This window comes from Puma concolor, chromosome C1 (genome assembly GCF_028749965.1).
Source record: "Puma concolor isolate L17-30 chromosome C1, mPumCon1.1.hap2, whole genome shotgun sequence".
NCBI classification, from domain to species: Eukaryota; Metazoa; Chordata; class Mammalia; order Carnivora; family Felidae; genus Puma; species Puma concolor.
This window is the reverse complement of record NC_141674.1, coordinates 98,186,248-98,212,108: the sequence shown is the minus strand read 5'-3', so window position 1 is coordinate 98,212,108 and position 25,861 is coordinate 98,186,248. Positions and strand designations below refer to the sequence as shown.

At 39.8% G+C, this 25,861-nt stretch overlaps 1 protein-coding gene across 3 annotated transcripts in view; it reads left to right on the top strand.

The window, feature by feature from the left end:
* TRIM33 (tripartite motif containing 33) overlaps positions 1 to 5,088 on the top strand; it is a 133,154-nt gene extending 128,066 nt beyond the window's left edge. For all 3 annotated transcript variants that reach the window (XM_086717898.1, XM_025927989.2, XM_086717897.1), the window contains one exon: positions 55 to 5,088. In XM_086717898.1, coding sequence (XP_086574024.1) covers positions 55 to 267 — 213 coding nt within the window. In that variant the 3' untranslated portion in view covers positions 268 to 5,088. The remainder of the gene's footprint in view (positions 1 to 54) is intronic.
* Positions 5,089 to 25,861: the final 20,773 nt, after the last annotated feature.

Sequence of the window (25,861 nt, the reverse complement as noted above, 5' to 3'; positions counted from 1 at the left end):
TGGTGAAGGAATATGCATTACCAATAGGTGAATATTCCTATCTTTTGCTTGCAGGCTGATTCAGAAGTAGCTCAGGCAGGGAAAGCAGTTGCATTGTACTTTGAAGATAAACTCACAGAGATCTACTCAGACAGGACCTTCGCACCTTTGCCAGAGTTTGAGCAGGAAGAGGATGATGGTGAGGTAACTGAGGACTCTGATGAAGACTTTATACAGCCCCGCAGAAAACGCCTAAAGTCAGATGAGAGACCAGTACATATAAAGTAAAATGACATGAACTTAACTAATTGTTTTAAGGAAAAAAAAAAAGAAAAAACCCTTTTATTTAAGTGTTGCTGGAATATCCTGCCTACAGTGGGCACCTCCTTGAAGAAGCTGATAGCTCTTACACAGTATTAGATTGAAGTAATGGACAGAAATCACTTCTTGTCAAGAAGGGGGGAGACAACTCTATTTGCAATTTCAAAAGAAAAACAAAAAGGAAAAGCAAAATGATTTGAAGATTTCTGTTACTAAAGAGGGTGGTTCTTTAGAATGGTAGATACTGGTCATCATGTGCTATTGATTGGTGCAGGATACTGGGTGTACAAGTAAATACTTGATGGTCCTGTTGCTCGTGTCTGTTTGGACAAGAGCATACAGTCATTAAAAACAACTTTCATGCTCCCCTTCCACACACGTACATACTGGTTTGTTTTCTAATTAAAATCAAAGTTACTCAGATTCCACTTTGATGTCAGTGCAGATGTGCATTGAATCATGCCATTATATTTGTTCTCACTTTGATGCTGTTGGGCCTTAGTTTTTATATTGGTTTAAAGAACTCAACAGCAGTTTTATTTTCTATTTATACTTAGAGTCTAGGAAACATCATCGATCATCATTTAATCAGTTTTAATGGTCTGCTGAAATAAATATGGTAACTTTTCAGTGGCTGATCACGTGGTAGTCATTTCCAGAAAAACCCTTCCACAGAATTGCACTTCCCAGTTGGATCATCCGATCGTACAGTTACTCCCATCAAAGGTGGAATGTTTGTTTCAAAATTAATGTAGTTTTCATTTAAATTTGCTTGAGAAGGTGACAACTGGCTCTTACCCAGTCTTCCTTCATATCAGTTTTCTGATAGACCACTATTGGCAAACAGTAATCTGTCAACTACCAAATGTGTAAAATTTTCTGTATTTCACTTTGTCTTATTTGTAAATAGTGAACTAAAACTTCTGGCAGATCAGCAACATTTGCTGAGCCTGTTTTTTAAGCTAATGTGTATTCTTACTAATGTTCCTATCAAGAATGGATTTGTAATATATGCTGTCTATTTCTAATGTTCACATTCATATTTTGAGGTTCTATCTTATTTTAATAGAGAACAGACTTCTCAGAAAATCTTCAGAAGCAGCTTATTATTAAATATCAAACTATTGAAATAAACCCGGTGGGGTTAGATTACTCATCTGTCCACCAAGTGGGACATTTGCATGGACTGGGGGCTTAACGGACTTAGAAGAGGCCTGTAAGTAAATCCTGAAAATGAGCCAATCCCCACTTGAATGGTTACTGGAGTAAACCCACCTTTACTACCCTGCGTTCAGCACCCGAGGCAGATAAACCACCTTGGCTTGGTTTTGTTTTTCTTCTCTTCATTTGTGATGCTCAGATCCAAGATGTGTGTTCTAGACTGTGTATGGGCTTCTCTTTTGTTGGATTAAAAAAGTTAGTCCTACTTTTGTATGGACACCTTAGAATATAAAGTGACCAAAATAGAAGACTTGCCATTAGATATTTTTCAGACGTCAGCAGATTTGTGGCAAATCATTTGCCTTTTTAAAAATTCAGCTTATGCAGTTCAGACAGTAGACTACTCAGTAAAAATTATTTGACATAACTGTCTAAGAGGTAAATATTTTTTAGTGCATATTGAATCAAATAAAGTGCTCTAAAGAAATTATTATACAAATTCCTTTGGGTTGTTTTTCTTTTCTTAACAAATGTTGGGGGTAAACATGGATATTATTCAGGCCTTCTGATGGTGTATTTAAGCAGTATTGATTTAATACTGCTGTTGATTTACTTCATTCTGTGGCTTCCTTTTAGCTTCTCTTTCAGTTTTGTTAGAAGTTAGGCTTTAGAACCTACACCGAACTGTTTTATCATTTTACTCAAATTTCAGGTTCTTAAGAAGAATTGTCTTATAAGGGAGAATTGTTTAAAAATGCTTTATTTATGTGCATTTCCCTCTTTCCCACAGCATTTATGATTTCAGTTTATCAGGAGACGTATCTAAGGGCACAGTTTTGGAAAGTGATGAGTAGCAGTATAACTTCCTTTTGTCCATCCATTGATTTCTAGTATTTTATACTTGCCCTTCAGATGAATCCTTTTCATGATTCTTAGATAAGTCTTTTATATAGGTTCTACCAGTGGAGGAGAAACTAAAGTTTAAATATTTATTTCTTGATATTTGGGGCCTTAAAAGATAACGTGTTCCCTTTGAAGTTTTTTCATGTTACGTGGAATTTTTGTTTTTTGTTTTTTTTAAGATTTGGTTTTTAAAAAGCCACTTTACTGTCAGCATTTAATTGGCTCCACTTCTGTTAATGGAAGGCAATTCATACTACTGAGGATTTACTATTAAGTAAATAACTATCAGCAAACCACCGTTTAAATGAAGGTGTTCAGTTTAGATTTCACTGAAATTTTTTTCTTGTACGTTGATCTCTGTGTTCCTAACTGATTTGTTCAGCCACTAATATAACTGTTAAAAAGTATAAAAACTTACATTGACATTCAGATATCTTACATGTTTTTCTATTAATTTATGTCTCAAAAAAGTAAACATTGAATATCAGTTCCTGAAGGCAGTTTGTTTTGATACTCTTTGCATTTGTTATCCTTTGTTAAAAAACAGTACTTTAGATTTGGAGATGTTAAATGTTTCCTTAAAAAAGATTGCAAAGTTTTGCAATACCTGAGTTCCCGTCTCCCATCAGAACACTAAGAATAAAGTGTTCCTCAGTCTGTTCTGCTGGCCTAACTTTGCATTATTTTTTATTTATTTTATTTTATTTTATTTTATTTTTTTTTAGCATTTGGCTCAGCTGATTCACTGAGTAAAGGAATTGTTTTGCAAGGTGAAACATGTACGTGTTCCAAAGTATGGTTAAGTTGTAGGTCATGCTCTATATTACCACAGATCATTACCACAGAGATGATAAGGTATTGGATCCCCTGTTGAAATTACTCTTTTTGGAATCAACAAGGTACTTTCTGATTTCTATGTCTTATGTAAGAGAATTTTAAATAATATTAAAGTCAGTTAATTCTTTTTGTTGTAACAGTTTTTGAGGTTTTTAGTTAATCCAAAGAAATAATGCTTTTAAATAGAAGCAAAAGGTTTATAGTGTGCAAATTGTAGATTTATCAATTACCTCAGCAGGTATCCTGCCATGTAATTATTAGTGATTAGTGTTAATAAGCCAGTAGATTTAGGTCTTCTGACTGTGCCCTTGGATTTTGGCCTACTATCTTTATTCAATAATCTCTTAGTATCCACAATGGGAGTAGATGCTGTGGCCCTCTCTCCCTTGGCCTTTTAAGTCCCTTACCCATTCCCCCTCATATAAAACACAGGAAGTATAAAAATCTCATTTCTTGTTGAAGTCAGCACTGCTTATTTGCATACTCCGCATTGGATCGGTGAGTAGTTTTATAAAATCCACCCACCCCAACTCTCCTAATCAAAACAATCAAATTCTTAATTCATACCGTCTGTATTAATAATCTGCTGAAGATGATCCAAGGTTTTCAAAGTGTATCAGTTTAATCTTGAACTGAACCTTGATGCTTTCTTTTTCTTTTTCTCTCAGTTCTCTCCTCCTCGATAAAGCAATAACACTGCTTTAAGTCTGTTGCCTGATAGGCATGTCATAGTCCTCTCCCGGATGGTGATTTTATAGGAAAGTTTGTATGCATATCACCCAGTCTATCTTTTAAAAAGTAAGAAATTTAAATGTATGCTGGAGCTTACGACAATATATTGTGGCATTTTATTTTAAAAATTGGGGAAAGTTGCATATTTTTTTAAAAGTAGGTATTTGAGTAAAAAAAAAATTGAAGGTACTTTTTTAAGAAAAAAAATTTATATGCCACAGTTTACATAGACATTTCAGATTTCAACATGTACTCTTGGATATAATGGTTTCTTTTACTTGGGCCAAAATGCATGTAAAGCATATCTTTCATCTTAGTTCCTTGTGTTTGCCTCCGTGGTCTTTTATATATTTTTTATTGTAGCTGAGAAAGTTATCTTCAAAAACAGTCAATTTGGATATATTTGTCACGATCATCCTACAAAATGTACAAAATTAAGTTTGGCCCTTTTCTAGCAAGTAATCTTTAAAGTTAAAAATGCTGTTCTTTTAAGTTCACCAAATTCGTATGTGGGAAGGCACTGAGATGATTTTGTAAGTGCCACTGCAATATGCCCTTTCAGGTGTGGCCTAATTTCCAGTCTTAAGAAGGAAGTGCTTGTCTGCTCCTGGTCTGAAAAATGTAGGCATTTACTATGTTTTAAATCACAGTGAAACATGTATATAAGCCTATAAAAACGGTATGTGCAATCTGAAAGCCTGTTAATTTTCTATGTAGACATACACACGAAAGGGTTAAAATCACAGCCTTACTAGTTCCTTGCTTCCAGTATTTCAACTGGTCTCCTCCCCTCATTATTATTATTATTACTACTACTATAACTACTATTATTTTTGCACATAACTAACTACCCTTCAATATGATTCTTAAAGAAAAAGTGCTGTTTCTGTGGTATTGTATTCTCTAAATAATCATATTTAATTTTTTAAAACAAGGTTGCAGTTTCTAATTGTTCCGTTCCTGTGTTTTTTGCTGGTGTGTATTAAAAGCAAGATTTTCTTTTTCATGGTTATTTAATACATTAGCTGCCTGTAAATATTTCTTGTTATAATGCTCTGGAATGTGTTGTAGAAGTTGTATTAGCTTAGTTTAAAGCCTTGTTTGAAAGCCACATTGTTTTGGTTATTTCTATTAAATTAGAAAATTGAAAAAGTTTGCAAATGAATTCCTTTTTTTCTTCCTCTTTGAGTTGAGATTTAGTCATTTAAATGTATTTGAAAAATGTATACTGTGTGCCAGGCACTGGAGTTATAAAAGTGAAAAAATCAAACACAGTCCCTGCCTTCACAAGCGCTTAGACTCTATATGAGACTGATGAGTGCTCTGATCGGGATCAACACAGAAAAGAGTAGGAACACATGGGATAGGATCTAACACCTAAGTTCATTGGTTGGTGAAGCGATCTCTTTCACTCATAAAAATGTGATGACGGTGGACCAGGCAAAGAGAGAGTGAAAAGAGAATAAAATATAGAGAAGTCTGAAAATGAAAGAGAATATGTATAGACGTTCATTTGGAGCAGAGCGTAGGTTGGAGTAGTAAAATACTAAGCTGGAGAAATGAGCCAGAGTCTTTTTTCTTTTTTTGATGTTTGTTTATTTATTTTGAGAGAGGGCGTGTGTGCATGTGCAAGCAGGGGAGGGGTAGAGAGAATGGGAGAGAGAGGGAATCCCAACAGGTTCCACGTTGTCAGCACAGAGCCCAACATGGGGCTTACACTCACGAACCATGAGATCATGACTTGAGCCGAGATCAAGAGTCGGACACATAGCAGACTGAGCCACCCAGGTGCCCTGAGCCAGGGTCCTATTTAAGCAGTGCCTGGGAAGTCTTGTTAAAGGGTTTAAGTGCTTTCACTGAGGGCAACTAGGAGCCCCTGAAGAATTTTAAGCAGGATAGGGCTTGTGGAGTTGATATAATCAGACTTGCCTTCTTGAAAGTAAGTTTGTTTTCAACTATAAAGAATGGATTATGGAGAATGTTGGAAGTGGAGAGTGGTAGGCTGTGAATAATCCAGGTGAGCCCTAAACTAGCTATTAAACCAGCTATTTGGCAGTGGTGATGGAAAATCGTCAAATTTTAGATTTAGAAAGTAAAACAGACCAATAATGGAGGCCAGGTGGTTACCTTAGGCATATTTTATATAACACCTATTAAAATAATAAGGAATGGAAGAAAGGATATGGGGATATGTTGAGTTTAAGGTACCTATGGAACATTAAGGTGCAGATGTCCATCGTTCTGGTGTTCATGAGAAATAACTAGGCTGCAGACCAAGCCTGTAAGATCATCCATCAGGAATCCTGTTTTATTTATCACTGAGTATGGCTAGCACATGATAGGCATTCAGCAAACAACTGTCAAAAGTTGAGCCATTAGCATAATAATTGTTATATAAATGTAAGAATAAATAAATGTAAATATGTAAGAATAAATAAATGTAAGAATATGATATTGCCTAGGAAATTTATAGAATGAAAAGAGTAGAATACTTATGATAGCAGAGGAAACATTGAAGGGGAGCTATATAAAAAAAGATTTCACAAGAAAACTGGAATAGTCATGGAAGAAAGGCAGAGGAGCCATGATGGAAAATGAGAGAGAGGTTTCATAAGGGATTTCAAAAGGAGCATCATTGATACCAAGTTTTAGAGCAAGAGATGAGGTAAAGGTAAGGTGGCCACTGAATTGAGTAATATAGAAGCCATTGATGACCTTGAGCTATTCCAGTTTGAGCAGCAGTAAGAATATAGTGGGTTAGATGAATGATTGAGTGTAGATTGTTTTTCAAGAAATTTGACTTTGGCTTTTCTTTAGGTTATGCAGAACTACGGCCATGAATAACCAAGTGGAATATCAGAGTTGAACTTCCAAATTGTTACCTTTCTGAATGCAGTTTGTGTAGTGGAAAAATGATGAGTTTTGGCCAATGGGTCACTTGAACCCTTTGGTTTGAACTGGCAAACTAAAGCTTACCTGTATGAACTTTGAGTTTCACTTTATTTATTTGTGAAATGAGGATAGTTATATGTAGCTCATGGAATTAATACAGACAAGAGGTCATTTATAGCACAAGGTTGGCACTGGTAAGTTATCAACCCTTAGTTCCTTTTTCCTATTTCTTCTTCCTGCTTTTGCCATGAAAAAGGGGCAGGTTAGAAATACAATTTCTCCTTTTTTACTAATGGGATGAGAAAAAAATGTAGATGCAGGACCCCAAAATTTTTAGATCTGTCCTCAACTCTTAAATATTTAGGTTGTCTTTCACTAATTTAAATGAGGCTTAGACTTGTAGACTCCAACAGACACTCAAGTTGGGCTCTAGATTTCTAATAAATGCAAAAATGAATTGGTAGGATACACATCTAATCCAAGGCTTTGTCTCAGGTTTCCCCCTTTTGTGGCCTCAGGTGGTGGTAAATATGTCACTATTCTTTTCATTTATAAAACTGTTACTGTTGATGATCTATAAAGGCAGTATATAGGGACATCTGTTTCTGACAATATGGCAGACTACATCCCCTGGGGAACCCTTCTAATGGTATAAAACATCTGAAATGTTGGATAAGATTCATTCAAAACAAAAACTTTAAATGTATTGCTGAGCTAGCAAAGAAGGAAGATACTCAAAGCTGTAGCTTAAGCCCAATTTTTCTCTTTCCTTCCTTCCTTCCTTCCTTCCTTCCTTCCTTCCTTCCTTCCTTCCTTCCTTCCTTCCTTCCTTTTTTTCTTCCTTCCTTCCTTCCTTCCTTTCTTTCTTTCTTTCTTTCTTTCTTTCTTTCTTTCTTTCTTTCTTTCTTTCCTTCCTTCCTTCCTTCCTTCCTTCCTTCCTTCCTTCCTTCCTTCCTTCCTTCCTTTTCTTTCCTTCCTTTTCTTTCCTTCCTTTTCTTTTCTTTCTTTCAAAAAGCAAGTGCCAGTCTTAAGCTTTGATTGCCAAGGCATCCACTTCAAAGACAACTCTGACTAAACACATTGCCAACCACACAACTAGATAAAGAGCCAGGCTACCTTTCCCCACTGCGGCTCCTTTGGTTTAGAAATCTTGGTTGATTTCTGTAAGGGACCATTTGACCCATTTGTCTTTTCTCCACACACTAAGTTCCTGCGCTCATGTTTTAAATTCACCCGTAAAGAGTAAGCCCACAAAAGCCTAGACCCCCCCCACCCCCAACCCCAGTAAATGCAGAACCCCTGGTCTTGTTTGTACCCCCATCTCTCTCTGTCCCTAGCTTTTTGCAACCTTGATATGTGGGCCAAGGTATACTGTGTAATTTCCAGCTCTTGTAAGTAAATAAACATTTATTTCTTCAGTTTCCTGATGGTTGTTGCTGAAGTGTCTTGCAACCATAATAAGAACCACAAGGGCCAGTCCAGCCACAACATTAGTTATTGGTAGGTTGAGACCAGTACAAAACAAAGCTTCATTTTATCATCTGTAGCATTTTTACCAAAAATGTTTGACAGTCTAATCATGTAAAATAATTAGACAAAAGTGCAATGTAGTACATTTACAAAGATGCCTGGTGTGAATTTTTAAAGTAACTGTTGTATAAAACAGGTGGGGAGACTGTTAATCAAAAAATAGCATGTAATACAATAACTTAGATTTGATCTTGAATTAAATAACCCTTATAATTAAAGCCATTTTAGAGACATCTGTGGAAATTTGTAGATGAATTCTTAATGATATGGAATGTTTAATTTTCTTAGGTGACAATGATTTTGTGCTTATACAGTAGTAAGTCCTTTTTCTTAGGAAATGCATGCTGAAATATCAAGGAAGGAAGTGTCATTATACTACTTTTCAAATGGTTAGGCAAAATGTGTGTGTATAAAATATATATGGAAGATAGTGTTGATGTGGTAGAATAACAGCTGATGAATCTTCGTGAAAAGTAGATGGGGTGTTTATTGTATTGTTATTTCAAATTTGGGGAGACTTGAAAGTTGTCCAAATAAGGTTCAGTGGGTGTGGAACCAAAAGCATGAATCTCAAGAAGTGTTGAAGAGGACAGTTGCCCCACAGGCTCTGCCAGTCCTTGTGTCCTAAAGACTTTGGAATGGGCTAAGTAAGCTTTAAAGGAGACAAAGCATAGGGCTAACATAAGTTTGAACTGAGGCAGATACTCTTCCCAAACCTGGTACTTCAAAATATGACACACTTAGTGAAAGAATGAGCCAGGATACCCTATCTCAGGAGAGAAAGAAAACTGTGTGGAGGGAAGAAAAAAAATCTCCCTTGAGATTTGGCGTCTACAAGCTGACATCTAAAATAGGTTTGAGGGGCGCCTGGGTGGCGCAGTCGGTTAAGCGTCCGACTTCAGCCAGGTCACGATCTCGCGGTCCGTGAGTTCGAGCCCCGCATCAGGCTCTGGGCTGATGGCTCAGAGCCTGGAGCCTGTTTCCGATTCTGTGTCTCCCTCTCTCTCTGCTCCTCCCCCGTTCATGCTCTGTCTCTCTCTGTCCCAAAAATAAATAAACATTGAAAAAAAAAATTTAAAATAGGTTTGGAACCAGACTTATACTGCCTATGTCAGAAAAACGCAAGAATTTAAAGTGATTTGTATTTGCTAATAATAGCATAAGGGAGGGCCACCTGGGTGAAGCAGTTAAGCGTCCAACTTCTGCTTGGGTCATCATCTCACGGTTTGTGGGTTCGAGCCCTGCTTCAGGCTCTGTGGGGACGACAGCTCAGAGCCTGGAGCCTGCTTCAGATTTTGTGTTTCTGTCTGTCTGCCTGCCTCTCTCTCTCTCTCTCTCTCTCTCTCAAAAATAAGTAAATGTTATTTTAAAAAGTAATAGCATAAAGGAGGTGGGTAGGAGCGAAGTTGCATAACAATATTGCAAAAAGGAGGTAACAAATAGAGCTACCTAAGAGTAGTGCTCCTATGTGGAGTTAGCCTAGTATAAGTCTGTATCATTCTGATAAGATGTATGTGGTAAACAGAACAATTTTTAAAAATTAAGCAGTGAAAATTCATTAGAGAAAATAATTTGGAAAATACGTGAAGTAAAAGCATTAAAGGAGGAACAGAACAAAAAGGCATAGAAAGCAAAAAGTAAAAACGTAGACATCAATCCAACAGTATAATTATTACATATGAATGGATTAAACAACTCAATCAAATTATGGAGATTATCAGACTGGGTAAAAAGACTTGATTCAACTATATATACTGTTTTCAGGAGACACACTTTAGATTAAAAGATACAAATAGAGCAATCCCTATCAAAATAACACCAGCATTCTTCACAGAGCTACAACAAACAATCCTAAAATTTGTATGGAACCAGAAAAGACCCCAAATAGCCAAAGCAATCTTGAAACCAAGGCTGGAGGCATCACAATTTCAGACTTTAAGATGTATTACAAAGCTGTAATAATCAAGACAGTGTGGTCCTGGCACAAAAACAGTCACACGAATCAATGGAACAGAATAGAGAACCCAGAAATAGACCCACAAATGTATGGCCAACTAATCTTTGACAAAGCAGGAAAGAATATCCAGTGGAAAAAAGGGAGTCCCTTTAGCATACGGTGTTGGGAAAACTGGACAGTGACATGCAGAAGAATGAACCTGGACCACTGTCTTATACCATACACAAAAATAAACTCAAAATGGATGAAAAACCTAAATCTAAGACATGAAGCCATCAAAATCCTTGAGAAAGCAGGCAAAAACCTCTTCGACCTTGGCCGCATCAACTTCTTAACGTGTCTTCGGTGGCAAGGGAAATGAAAGCAAAAATGAACTATTGGGACCTCATCAAGATAAAAACCTTCTGCGAAGTGAAGGAAACAATCAGCAAAACTAAAAGGCAACCGACAGAATGGGAGAAGATACTTACAAATGACATACCAGATAAAGGGTCAGTATCCAAAATCTATAAAGAACTTACCAAGCTCAACATCCAAAAAACAATCCAGTGAAGAAATGGGCAAAAGACATGAATAGACGATTTGCCAAAGAAGACATCTAGATGGCTAACAGACACATGAAAAGATGCTCAACATCAGTTCTCATCAGGGAAAAAAAATCAAAACCATAATGAGATACCACCTCGTATCTGTCAGAATGGTTAAAATTAACTCAGGCAATAACAGATGTTGGCGAGGATGTGGACAAAGAGGAACCCTTTTGCACTATTGATGGTAATGCAAGCTGGTGCAACCACTCTGGAAAACAGTATGGATGTTCCTCAAAAAGTTAAAAATAGAACTACCCTATGACCCAGCAACTGCACTACTAGGTATTTATCCAAAAGATACAGGTGTGCTATTTCAGAAGGGCACATGCACCCCAATGTTTATAGCAGTGCTATCGACAAAACCAAAGTATGGAAAGAGCCCAAATGTCCATCGACAAATGAATGGATAAAGAAGATGTGTACACACACACACACACACACACACACACACACACACAATGGAGTATTACTTGGCAATCAAAAAGAATGAAATCTTGCCATTTGCAACAACATGGATGGAAGTAGATAGGGTGTATTATGCTGAGTCAAATTAGAGAAAGACAAATATGGTTTCAGTCATGGAATTTAAGATACAAAACAGATGAACATAATGGAAGCACAAATATAAAAGTGGAGAGGGACAAAACATAAGAGACTCTTAAATACAGAGAACAAATGGAGGGTTACTGGAGGGGTTATGGGAAGGGGGATGAGCTAAATGGGTAAGGGGCACTAAGGAAGACACTTGATGCAATGAGCACTGGGTGTTATATGTAGGGGATGAATCACTGGAATCTACTCCTGAAATCTTTATTGCACTATATGCTAACTAACTTGGGTGTGAATTTAAAAAACAAAAATTTTATATGCAATAAAAACTTGCACATTAAAAAAAATAAAAGATACAAATAGATTGAAAGTAATAGCAGGAAATAAGTCCTATCCTGCAAACAGCAATCACAACAAAATCTTATGGGCATTTTATAATGATGTAAGTGTTAATTGACATCAGGGCGATTTTATAGTTCTAAACATATATACGCCTAATAACAAAGGACCAGAATACATGAAAACAAAAACAGAGATGAAGGGAGAGTTAACTACAACCATAATGGTTGGAGACTTCAATATCCTACTTTTCAATAAGGGATAGAAAACTAGAACAACAAAACAAGATAACACTACAAACCAACTGATCTAATAATAGACATCTGTAGAACACTTCTCTCAACAGACAACAGATATACATTCTTCTCAAGTGTACATGGAACATTCTCCAGGATAGGTCATTTGCTAAGCCATAACCTCAATAAATTTAAGAGAATAGAAATAGTACAAAGTATGTTCTCCAACAGTGGAATGAAATTAGGAAACAAAAGCAGGAAAAAGGTTGAGAAAATCACAAATAGGTGGAATTATTAAACACAATACTCCTGCTAAATAACCAATGGGTCAATAAATCAAGAGAAATCAGAAGACATTTTGAGAAGAATGAAAATGGCACAATGTTAACAGAAGTTATTAAATTCAGGTAAAGCAGTGCATAGAGGGAATTTTATAGTTGTAAATGTCACCTAACCTTAGAAATTATTCATTAGAAATAAAAGAATTAGAATACAATGAACAGTTGTATGACAACAAATGAGATAACCTAGATGAAACAGATAAATTCCTAGAAGGACACAAGCTAAAACAGACTAAAGGAAAAACAGACAACCTCAATAGACCTTTAACAAGTGAAGAGTTTGAAGTAGTAAAAAAAAAAAAAAAAAAAAAAAAAAAAACTACCCACAAAGGAAAGCACAGGCACAGCTGGCTTTACAGCTTAATTCTACTAAACATTTAAAGAAGAATTAATACCAATTATCCACAAACTCTTCCTAAAAAGAGAAAAGAGAGGGGTGCCTGGGTAGCTCTGTTGATTAAGCGTCCAACTTCAGCTCAGCTCATGATATCATGGCTCATGGCTTCCAGGCCCCACTTCAGGCTCTGCACTGATGGTGTGGAGTCTGCTTGAGATTCTCTCTCTCTCTCTCTCTCTCTCTCCCTCCCTCCCTCTTCTCCATTTGCACTTTCTCTCAAAGATAAATAAAACTTAAAAAAAAAGAGAACATTTCCCAACTCATTTTATATGGCCTTTATTACCCTGATACCAAAACCAGACAAGATATCACAGGAAAAGACTACAGACCAGTCTCTCTCATGAATATGGAGGCTCATATCATCAACAAAACACTAGCAAACTGAATAAAGTAACATAAAAAAAGAATTATACATGATGACTGGGATTTACTCCAGGGATGTACACAGTTCAACTTCTGAAAATCAATATAGTATGTCCTATCAGTACTATAAAAACAGAAATTACATGATCATCTCAGTAGATTCAAGAAAAGCATTTGGCAGAATCCAATGCCCTTTTGATAAAAACACTCAACAAACTAGGAATAAAAGGGAGGTTCCTCCACATGATTAAAGTCCTCTATCAAAAATACACAGCTAACATCATACTTAACGGTTAAAAGATAGAGTGCTTTCTCCCAAACGTTAGGAAAAAGGCAAGGACATCTGTTCTTACTTCAACATTGTACTGGAGGACATTGTACTAGCTAGGACAATAAGGCAAGAAAAGAAATGAAAGCCATCCAAATCAGAAAGAAGCAAAATGATCTCTATTTACAGATGACTTGAACTTAAGAAAAAATCAAAGGAACACACTAAAAATCTATTAGACTGATAATCATGTTAAGATTGCAGGATAAAAGATGATATACAAAAAAAAAATCTGTTGTGTTTCTACACACATGCAATGAATAATCTGAAAATGAAATTAGGAAAATAATTCCACTTATAGCATGAAAAACTTAGGAGTTAAAGTAAGTGCAAAATTCATGCTCTGAAAACTGTGAAACATTGACAGAAATTAAAGAACACGTAACTACTTGGAAAAACATTTCATGTGCATGGATCAGAGAATTTGAAATTGCACTCTTCAAACTGATACATGGATTCATTATAATCCCTATCAAAATCCCAGTTGATTTATTTGTAGAAAATGACAAGCTTATTCTAAATTCAGAATTTCAGGGGACCCAGAATAGCTAAAGCAATATTAAAAAAGAATAAAGCAAGAGGTCTCAAATTCCCCCATTTCTAACCTATGTACAAAGCAATAATCAAGACACACTGGTACTAGCACAAGGACAAAAACAGATCAGTGGAATAGAATTGAAAGTCCAGAAATAAGCCCATATGTGTATGGTTATCTGATTTGTAGAAAAGGGGCACTCAGAACATTTTAAGGACCTTGAGTTGTTTGACAGTAAGTAGAGTCAAGATTGGTCACTGTTGGACCTTGAATTAAACATGCACGCTGAAACTTCAAAGGCAAACTTTTAAAAAGAGTAAGAACAGAGTCTGTAATATACATGCAAGGAAAAGGGAGAGAGGGAAAATCTAAACAAAGGCAGGGAAGGAAGAGGGGAAATAACAGAATGAATAGAAAACACAAAATAATGTGGTGGAAATAAATCCAAATATTAATAATCAGTACATATCAACAAACCAAAATCCTTAGTAAAAAGAAACTTTGTCAAGTCCCTTTAAAAATCTATACTTAAATTCTTTACGAGAAATATCCCTAAAACAAGGCTCTCAGATTGGTTGAAAGAAAAGTTGGAAAGAAATACACCAGGTGAAACTAACATTCACCACATAATGACAAACAATAAATACAAGTAGTAAACTTGTGAGCACCTGATAAATTCAAAACATATAGGAAGGATTGGCAGAACCACAAGAAGAAATGGAAAATTCCACCATTTTAGTGGTTGGTAACTGATAGGTCAAACAGACAAAATATTATCAAGTTCAGTGAGGATTTATAGAACACAGTACCTCGTAATAGGAAAGTATATGTTTCTTGTGTGTAGGCTAAACTAATGTAAGGTAATGGAAATTAGATTAGTGGTTGCTTCTGGTGGTGAAGGTAGATATACAGAAAAAGGTTGTAAGAGCATTTTCGGGTCATGAAAGTGTTTTCTATTTTGATTGGGGCAGTGGTTACAAAAATATATAAATTTGCCAAAACTCATCTATGTATTTTAAATGGATGCATTAAAAATAAATCACATCTCCAGTTTATTTTAAAAGAATATTGTTTTAGGTTTTTTCCTCCCTTAATTAACTATTCCTCTAGAGATGTCATTATATACAAGCTGCTACTAATTCCTAGCTCATGATGTGGTCTTGAAATACTGTTCCCATCAAAATTAATCAGATTTTCAGGGAAATGAATGATTCTAATTTTGGTGTGGGAAATGTGTAAGAGGATCCTGGGGGATCTTGTCACACAAGTGAGTAAGGGAAGCTAACCACTACTATTGTTGTGTCATAAGTACTTAGAGGCCACTATGAAGAGGTTTTCTTTTCCAAAAATGATACAATTTGAATTTCAACAAGAATAATAATTGAAACTGATTGAAGCCCATATATATATGTATATATATATATGTATATATATATATGTATGTATGTATATATATATATATTTATATAATGGTATAAAAATTGATCACCCTTAGAAGATGATGGGAACCAATTCATTATCTTAAAAATGGTAAATATATGGAGAGAAACAAATACTTTATCCTGTCTCTCCCTATATGAACTGTATCACTGAGTAAATAAGTAGTAGATGAGGGAAGCATTCCTTTATAAAATTAGTGTAGTTAATGAATGAAAATGAAATTATAGAATTAAAGAATTATTTTACAACCCTCAGGGAATTAATGGATCTATGCAATGAGCTATCCATGGTTGCGGGGGGGGGGGTGGGGGGAGCCTTATATGCTTTCTGATGAAAGAACACAACCCGACCTATAGGCCAAGGGAAAAGAACCTGCATCTGATGGAAGTTTCTGAATCCAACTGCTAATGTGTAGAAATTACAGAGCTGAGAAGAACATGTTGAACTATACCATGAGTGTGCTGTCAACAAAATCCAGATTGTGTGAAACACTATAGGTTTAATGCCCTGTGTTCAATCAGCAGGTGTATTGTGAAGGAAAGAGGGATGGAAGCGGAGACCTGTGCATTAAAAAGAGCTTAAAAGACATGCCAGTTAAAAAAAAGAGGGCGGCAAGGTTTTGGGTGCCTGGGTGGCTCAGTTTAAGCATCCAACTCTTGATTTCAGCTCTGGGCATGATCTCGCAGACATGAGATCCAGCCCCACCTAGGGCTCTGCACTGGGTGTGGAGCCTGATTGAGATTCTCTTTGTCTTCGCTCCCTGCTCCTCCCCCGTGCTCAAGTGCTCTCTCTCTCTCTCTCAAAAAAGTGGGCAAAGCTAAATCATATTGTTTCAGGATATATTCTTGGGTTATAAAAACTTAAAGAAACTTGAAGAAATGAATCTCATAGCTTGGGATAAGAGTTGCCTTTGGAGGGTGGAAGTGGGCTGTGATAGGAACAAGGCCCAGGCATGGGGAGGGTATTCTGTGGTGGCTGCCAGAGTTCTACTTATTGTTCTGATTGGTTAGTTACAAGGGTGTTAACCTTATCAAAATCCACTATTCACTACACTATACACTTGTGTGATTTTTCTGTATCTGCATTTTATTTGACAATTAAAAAATTAAAGGGAGTTTTAAAAATGGATATTATGGGCAACTTTGTGCCAATAAGGTAGAAAATTTAGATGAAATTAACAAATTTCTAGAAAAATAAAAGCTGATGCAAATTCTTGCAACTTTTAAAGAAGTTGGGTCTATCATAAAAAACATTAAAGGAAACTCCAAGGACAAATGGTTTTATAAACTAATTTTAATCATATGAGGAAGAAATTATACTTAATTTAGTCAATTTCTTCTAAGAAATAGGGATTACTCACCAACTCATTTTCATTTTTTAAAAATGTTTTTTATTTTGAGAGAGAAAGAGACAGCATGGGAGGGGCAGAGAGAGAGAGGGAGAGTGAGGGAATCCCAAGCAGGCCGTGTGCTTGAGAGCACAGAGTCCAATGTGGGACTCAATCTCACAAACCATGAGATCATGACCTGAGCCAAAATCAGTTTATTCCAAGACAGGAAAACCCAACTGAAGGGAATATATTAGTTTTTCTTTCTTCTAAAGTTCTTATTTTAATTCCATTATAGTTAACAACTGTGTTATATTCTTTTCAGGTGTACAAAATACTGATTCAACTATGTCATACATCACCCTGTGCCCATCACAAGTGCACTCCTCCTCGATCCCCATCACATATTTAACCCATCTCTCCATCCCCTCCCATCTGGTAACCATCAGATTGTTCTCTTATAGTTAAGAGTGTTTCTTGGTTTGTCTCCTTTTTTCCTTTGTTTGTTTTCTTAGTTCCGCATATGAGTGAAATCATATGGTACTTGTCTTTTCTGACTTATTTCACTTAGCATTATACCCTCTAGGCCCATCCATGCCACTGCAAATGACAAAATTTCATTCTTTTTTATTGCTGAATAATATTCCATTGTCTATATATACCACATCTTCTTTATCCATCAATCGATGGACACTTGGGCTGCTTCCGTATCTTGGCTAAATAATGCTGCTATAAACACAGGGATGCATGTATCCCTTTTAATTAGTGTTTTTGTTTCTTTGGGTAAGTACCCAGTAGTGCAATTGCTGGATCATACGGTAGTTTTATTTTTAACTTTTTGAGGAAACTCTGCACTGTTTTCCAAGGTGGCTACAACAGTTTGCATTCTCTCCAACAGTGCACAACGTTTCCTTTTTCTCCACATCCTCATCAACACCCTTGTTTCCTGTGTTTTTGATTTTAGTCGTTCTGACAGATGTGAGGTGATATCTCTTTGTAGTTTTGATTTGTATTTCCCTGATGGTAAGTGATGATGAGCATCTTTTCGTGTGTCTATTGGCCATCTGGATGTCTTCTTTGGAGAAAGACTTGTTCATGTCTTCTGCCCATGTTTTAATTGGGTTATTTGTTTTTTAGGTGTTGAGTTTTGTAAGTTCTTTATACATTTTGGATACTAGGCCTTTATCGGATATGTCATTTACAAATATATCCTCTGATTCCATAGGTTGCATTTTAGTTTGTTGATTATTTTCTTGGATGTGCAGAAGCTTTTTATTCTGATGTAGTCCCAATAGTTTATTTTTGATTTTATTTCCCTTGCCTCAGGAGACATATCTAGAAAAATGTTGCTATGGCTGGTCTCACAGTTATGTTTTTAATCTCTGTTTTGAATTTATTTTTGTGTATGGTATAAGAAAGTAGTCCAGGTTCATTCTTTTGCATGTAGCTATCCAGTTTTCCCAACACCATTTGTTGAAGAGACTGTCTTTTTCCCACTGGATATTCTTTCCTGCTTTGTCAAAGATAAATTGACCATATAATTGTGGGTTTATTTCTGGATTTTCTATCAACATGTTTCTTTCAACAGACGTTTTCTTTCTAGTCATGACTATTCACGTGCTAATCTGTACAAGATGTCAGCTGATTGCTGAGCCCCAGTCCTACATGATACCCATTTTGGGTGGGGATGGACAGAGCGAAATTCCAGACTTACCTATTATGCCTGAAAGACTGAATCCCTTTTGTTCCACCCAATAAACTGCTACCAACATTTAAATAAACAGCAGCATCTGGTCTCTGAAGATGAATTTCTGCCTCTTGACATCTTCCTTTCTCCTGGGCATCAGTGGTCTCTATCGCTTGGGTGATCCTTAATCTCTTTAGCTTGTCCACTATACTCCTGTTCAACTGGCTCCTATCAGGAGGACTTCATGAAGGGCTTAAGCCAGCCATTTCCTGGAGGAATGTTTCATCCCATCAGGAGTCCAGAAAACTGTCAGAGAGATGTGTGCGAGGGTTAAAAAGCAAAGGATAAGAGCCTTTAAGTGAGAGAGTAGATTTAGTGGGGTGGAAGTAACAGCCAGGGCATTGGGGGGGGGGGCGGTGCAAAAGGAGAGGGTTCTCCACGACCAGTCTGTGATACACTTTATGAGAGCTGCCTCATTCTTGTAGGAGTCTGGCCATGCTTATGATGCCATTGAAGGTTACAGTAGAATCTGGTTGATTGGTGGATGGATTCACCAATGCTGAATTTTTCCTACCTGGCAGGAGAATTCACTGTGGTGCTTAAGGAACTGCTGTCATCTCTTCTCCTGGATTTTATAAAGGGAACCCTAGCTCCTGAGTGATTTCAGAGAGATACAATATCCTGTAGGTAGTGAAGGGGAAATTCAGTTTCTGGATGACAGATCCAGAACAGAGCCAAGGCTTTTGCTGGAAGGCCCCACCAACCCACCCATCCATCCATCTATCCATCCATCCACCCATGCATCCATCCATCCATCCATCCATGCATCCATTCGGTATATATATATATATATATATATATATATATATATATATGGCAGCCTCCCAGGTATAAGCCTTCTTAGCACTGTCATTTCAACATACTGGCACATGGGGAGAATAACCTTCATAAGCCAACACCTTCACTGCCAGCACTGGTTCTGCTGAAGACCAGACCCAGAATTACATGAAGGAACTCAAGAGAAAGGGAGGAAAGGCATGGTAAGGTGAGATGGCCAGGAAAGTAGAACCCAATGACAGCCAAAGGGGGATGCCCCAAAGACACCCTCGACACCCTCAGCTCAGGAAGGGCACTAGTCCTGCCACCTGGAACTGTGCCAAGCAGCTTGCAGGTGATAGTTAGTCTTGGGTTTCTAGGTGTGTTTTTCCCTGCATCTAGTCGGGAGCAGACCAAAGGTGAGCGCATGCCTGTGAGGCCTGTGGCCCTGCAAAGAGAAAGAACCACAGCCTCTAGGGAGTGGGGGAGAGACAGACGGAGGAGGGGAGAGAAGGAGCCCTCCGCCACTGTGCAGATGTCCGGGCTGTTCTCCGGAGTGGAGCATAAGCAGACAGCAACAAGGCCCCTCTTGGATTTTGTCTGGATGTTTGCTGCGGAAGCCCCTGTGTACCTAAGACCGCCCTTGTGTGTGGACTCGCCCCTCTTGACTTCCTCCCCTCCCCCCCTGCAATTGACCTGCTTAGCAAGTTTCTCTGGGCATTATTTAGCTCTTAACTCATATTGTGACTCTCAGATGTTTTCCTTTTTTTGACAGGTCTTCAGAAGTATAGCCTGGTAGTTAGCATGGGCTCAGAGCCAGATTGCTGGGGCTGAATCCTAGCTCTGTGGCCTTGGGCAAGTCTGCCTTAGTTTTTCTCTGCCTTGATCTCCTCATCTGTAAAGTGGGAATAATAGTTATAATACCTGCCTCACAGGGTCCTTGTGAGGATTTCATGAGTTAAAAACAGTGGATGGCACATGGGGAATGTTTAGTCCCATTCTTACATAAAGTGTACTCATTTTGTATCTTCTTTGTAGAGAGGTCCCTAAAAACGCAATTTCTTTTTATTATTGAGGTAGAGTTGACCCACAACATTATGTTAGCTCTAGGTGTACAACATAATGATTCGGCATTTTTATGTATTTCGAAGTGATCACCACAATAAGTCTAGATGGCATTTGTCACTATACATAGTTACAGACTTTTTTTCCCTTTGATGAGAACTTTTAAGCTCTTTTTTCTTAGCAACTTTCAAATGTACAATTAACAATATTATTAACTATAGTCACCATGCTGTACGTTATATCCCCAGGACTTATTTATTTTATAAGTGGAAATTTGTACCTTTTGATCCCTTTCACTTGTTTTGCCCACTTCCCCCTCCCCATCTCTGACAACCACCAATTTGTCCCCCTTCCTTCCTTCCTTCCTTCCTTCCTTCCAATTCCACATACAAGTGATATCATGTAGTATTTGTCTGTCTCTGTCGGTCTTACCTCACTTAGCCTAATACCCTCAAGGTCCATCCATGTTGTCACAAATGGCAAGATTTCCATTTATTTATGAATAATATTCCACTTCTTCTTTATCCATCTTCTTTATCCATCCACCCATCAATGAACTCTTAGGTTGTTTCCATATCTTAGCGATCATAAATGATGCTGCAGTGAACATGGGGGTGCAGATATCTTTTTGGGTTAGTGTTTTTGTTTTTTTGGGTAAATACCAAGAAGTGGGGTTGCTAGATCGTATGGTAATTCTAGGTTTAAGTCTTTGAGGAAACTCCATGACATTTTCCACAGTGGCTGCACCAACTTGCATTCCCACCAACAGCGCACGAGGGTTTCCTTTTCTCCTCGTCCTCGCCAACACTTGTTTCCTTTGGTCTTTTGGATAAAAGCCATTTTAACAGGGGTGAGATGATACCTCGTTGTGGTTTTGATTTGCATTTCCCTGATGATTAAGGATGTTGAGCATCCCGAAAGTGATTTCTTTTCAGATAAAGCACATATTATAATACTGAGGGCTAAAGGGAAACACCGTCTGGTTTTGTGTGCGGAGGGCAGTTCTGCAGACTTGTGTGTGCCCTTTAGACTGAACCTGGCACAGCCTCTTGGACAAAGGTGGCACTCGGGGTCCCTCTCGGGGCGGACCTGGGAGAGGAGGAGACGGGCAGCTTCCTCTGGCTTCCTGGACTTGGAGTGAGGAGCAAGTCTGAAGGTTCCTGGCTGTGTAGCCTCAGGCCTGCGTAACCTCACGAGTCAGAATCCTCACATGTGAGGCACACAGTGGGCACAGTCTCAGAGTCTTACTTGGTTCATAGGAGGAAGGGCCTGAGGACAAAGAGAGAGAAAACTATATAAAATTCTTTGAGAGACCAGAAATTAAAAGCTTGGCATGGTGTAATCTCAGCGGCGGCCTTTCAAGCTTACTAGCTTCCCGGGCTGCCGAGGGTCAGGCTGTGAGTCATGAGGCTGCCGACCACTGACTGGGGAGCGGGGAAGGTTTTGGCCTTGCTTATGACGGGCTTCCTGGAGAATGTGGAGCAAGCCTGGGGGCTGAGGCACCACAAAGGAAGACACTCTCGGCCAGGGCAGGACAGGGGTGTGAGGCTGGACGTTGTTGGCAGCGTCAGCACCTGCTGCCTCGGGCCAGTTGGACCCCAGGGCTGAGCTGAGGTCAGGGACGGCCTGCTCCTTTGGTCTGCAGCCCCTTCTGGAAAAATGACAGCCACACAAATCCCCATTTGGCCAGGCTCCCTGTCTGTGGTCAGTTTGTCCTGGCATACCCTGGCGGGGACACTCAGTGCCCAGCCCACCAAATGGGCCACCCCCTCAGGGTGATCGGGCGTGGCTCGGGGGCACCAGAACCTTTCCCTCAGGAGGCCCTGGGAACCTTGCCTAGGACTTCATGGCCAGAGAACTGGCCGTGGGGCTGTCACCAGCCCAGTCACTGGCCCCTCAGGCTCCAGTCCTCCTCCTCAACGTCCACCTTCCTCCTGAGTTTCCAAGAGAGACACATGCTAGGTACAGGTGATGCAAAGATGAGCCCTTGCTTGAGGATACAAAGAACCAAATCAACTTTGACACAGAGCCCTTAGGAAGCTGGGAAGGAAGACCTGGGAGGGGGCGCCATGAAAGGCGCTATGGAAGTGCAGCCCATTAGAACAATTGGACTCGTCAGAAAAAAAAAATAAAGGAGCAAAGTTTTTTGAAAGCCACTTGATTTCAGGCTTTGAGCCACCTTCACATGTTCTAGCAAAAGGCCAATCGCTTTGGTTCTTGGAATACGTGAGCTTTCCTTTACCTGTGAGTCTCTTGTTAGGTAAGGCTTCCCCGGAAACCCCAGAGTCTTCTCTCTTCCTTTAGTAAAAAGACAACTTTTGTAATTAAGCATTCATTACAATGCACTCATTTATTGTATCTCAAAGTTCTCAGGGGTGGCGTCTGGGGAGAAATAAAACAAAGGAAGCTGGGAGCTGCCCCACAGCAAACGAGGATCGAGTCCTCCCAGCTCTGTGAGGTGTGGGGTTGATGTCATGAAATGCAGAGGCAGAGATGTGGGGAAGGATCTGGAACGTGGTTGCCTGAGGCTTCTGCAGCATGGGGATACCCTGACTTGGGTCTGGACCGTAAGGTGTTTAGCTCTTAAGAGTCGTCGTCAGACTAAACCACTCAGTTTCCTGCCTGGAGAATCTGGCTCCTGAGAAGGGTGTTGCTGGAGGCAAGGGGGCAAGGGATGAGACGGAGCTCGGGGCTGGCTTTGGTGAGAAGCGCGGTGCTCAGCATTGACTAATCGGTGGAAACACACTCGGTTTACCCCAACACAACACACCGTACTTTCTCCTCACTGGTGGGCTTTTGCTTTCCAAACCATCATGGTCCAGAGAAGTTAGAGCTGTGTGGGACCTCCTCAGAGACTGCACAGCCAGATCACCTCCTCAGTATAGGGTGGCTGCGGTGCCCAGGGCGACACCGGTGCAGGCAAGATGGCAACCAGAACCTACGTCTGCACTCTTCTGAAGAGCTTGCTGGCCTCCTTTCTACACCTGCTCTGGCCTCCTGCTGTGGGGAGAGGGTCTGGTGCTCCCAGCCACGTCCATCCACGTGTAAATGTACACGTGACAGAGATGCCCCAAAACAGAAGTGCTAATATTGGGCTGTTAAGCATCAGCAAGGGGGTAAGCGAAGAATTTGGGGATGGATGTGGAGAACCCCCGTGTAGGTGTGGTTGCTGGTTGAGCACACCTTTCCAGCGACAGCAGTGAGACTTCTGCAGACCTGTTGGTTCATCTTTATTTTTTTTTAGCTTTATCATTATTTTTTTATTGGAGAGAGAAAGAGATAGTGCAAGTGGGGGAGGGGTAGAGAAAGAGGAAGGGAGAGAGAATCCCAAGCAGGCTCCACACTCAACATGGAAACTGACTTGGGGTTCGATGCCACGACCCTGGGATCGTGAGCAAAGCCAAAATCCAGAGTTGGATGCTCAACCGAACCCAGGCGCTTCCCTCCCCCTCCTTTTTTTTTGTTGGTTCTTTAAAAGAGGGAAACAAAAGGTTTTGGGGAAGTCTAAATGAAAGGTTTTTGGAGATCACTTTAAAAGCTTAGAAGAGGAAGCAAATACAAGCTATTATTGATTAAATTTTTCACATATTTGAGAGGTAATAGTGTAGCACCCCCCCCCCCCCGCAAAGGTAATCCCTTATCAGGAGAAGCCCAGATAAGACTATTCTGTGCTAGAAAATCTTCTGGGGAAAGGGGCCATTGCAAATACAGCATTACTATTATTATTATATATATTTTTTTTTCTGGGAGGAGCTGCCACAGGGGATGTAAAATGCTTTCAGTCTAAAAAAAAATCCTTGGGCCGAATATTCAGACAAACGCATGATCTTGAAACAAGGCGTCCACTGTGGACGACACGGTCTTCTGCGTCTGCATTACAACTCCCAGCTGCATCTGAGAACGCTTCGGCGTCCCTCTTCCGAGGAGCGCTGGCGCCCTCTGGTGGGCACTGCTGAGCAGGACGCCGCGGCGCCGCAGAGGCGCGATGCCTGGGAGAGGCCGCAGGGGGCGCTACACACGGGCCAGACTGGTGGAACTAAGAGATGGGCTCCCAGACATTTGCACAGATGAAAGACAGGCAGTTAGGTTTCTTTCCACCTGTTACATGTTTAGAATGGGAGCCAGAGGTTTTATACAAACAGGAAACTCTTATTGGTTTAGTCCTAATAATTTAAAACATGCAATAATCCCTAATTATCAAGGCAGAAGCGTCTCTGTTCCATGGGTAGCAAAAACATTTGCTAAACAAATTAAGTCTATTGTCCCTTCACACTCAAGTCCCTATCAGTTCTTAAAGTCCCTGAATGCCGTCAGAGGAATTTGGAAGCCGCAGGTGGAGTGGGAAGGAAGGTCACGGAAGGTAAAGAAGTCCCATGTCCTCATGAGGCTCACGCGGCCCAACCAATGTCCAGGGTTGGCTCTGGACACTGTAGAGAGGTGGGCCTCACAGGGAGATCTGTGTGTCCTTCCTGCAGGACAGGTGATTTCTGAGGGGTAGGTCGAATGGAGGTAGCTTTGCAGGCTGGACCCACAGTGTGCATGGGGAGTGGGGGCAAAGATGGGTCTCTTTGGGGACAAGCCTGGCCCATTTCTGTCTGGCCCACCAAGGCTCCTGGCACTCACAGAGAGATCTTTCTCTTGATCTGCTCATTTGGCCCTGCAAGAAAGGGGGGCACTTTCTTAGACAACTTTTCAAGGGGGTCCCCATCCAGGAGTCTGATCCTGTGCAAGGGCCTCACCCAGTCAGCTGCCCTGTGCCTCCAGCCCTTCCTTAGTTCCCTCCCTCATCCCTGCACCTGGACCTCCCACAGAGAGCTTGGTTTTTCTTCCACAACAGGCCTTGGCCCAGAAAACCAGAGCTTAAATCTATGGTATCCAAAAATTGGTCCCCTCTTCCTTGGGCAAGGGGAGGGCGGGGTCATTCCTTCCAGCTGCTAGACTAGGCTGAATCCTAAGGCACTCTGGAAAAGAAGTGAAAAGAAGGCAGTTGATTTGCAAATTAAACCAGACTGAAATTCATATTAAGCTACACTACGAATCAAAAAAGGCTCTTATTTATTGTCTACTATACGCCAGGCACTTTAAATTCAATATTTCTAATCCTTATAACCACTCAGCAAGTTGTTTTATCGTTTAGAATCGGAGAGGGTAAGCGACTTGCCAAAAGCCACGCCGCTCTGGGTATCAATTGAAATGGGCAGGTTATGTTGTAATAAGTAACCCCCACATTCCAGAGGCATTTGCGAAGCCAGTAACAGTTTAATTCCTACAAACGTGCCAAGTTCACCAGTCTCCCCTACATTGTCGTGGATCTGGGAACTAGACTGATAGGCCACCAGCCTTGGGACACTGCTGGGTGCTGGGTCAGAGTCAGCTCTGCAAGCTCTGGATGGGGTGAGGGCAGCTCAGGGCTTCCTGCCCCAACAAGTGACTCAGCGGGCCAACCGCAAGGGGCCCGGAGGTGCACCTGTGCAGCCGTTCAGAAGTCAGAGGCAGGAGATGCTGGGGATCCGCACTAAAGACAGGGCGTCTGGTG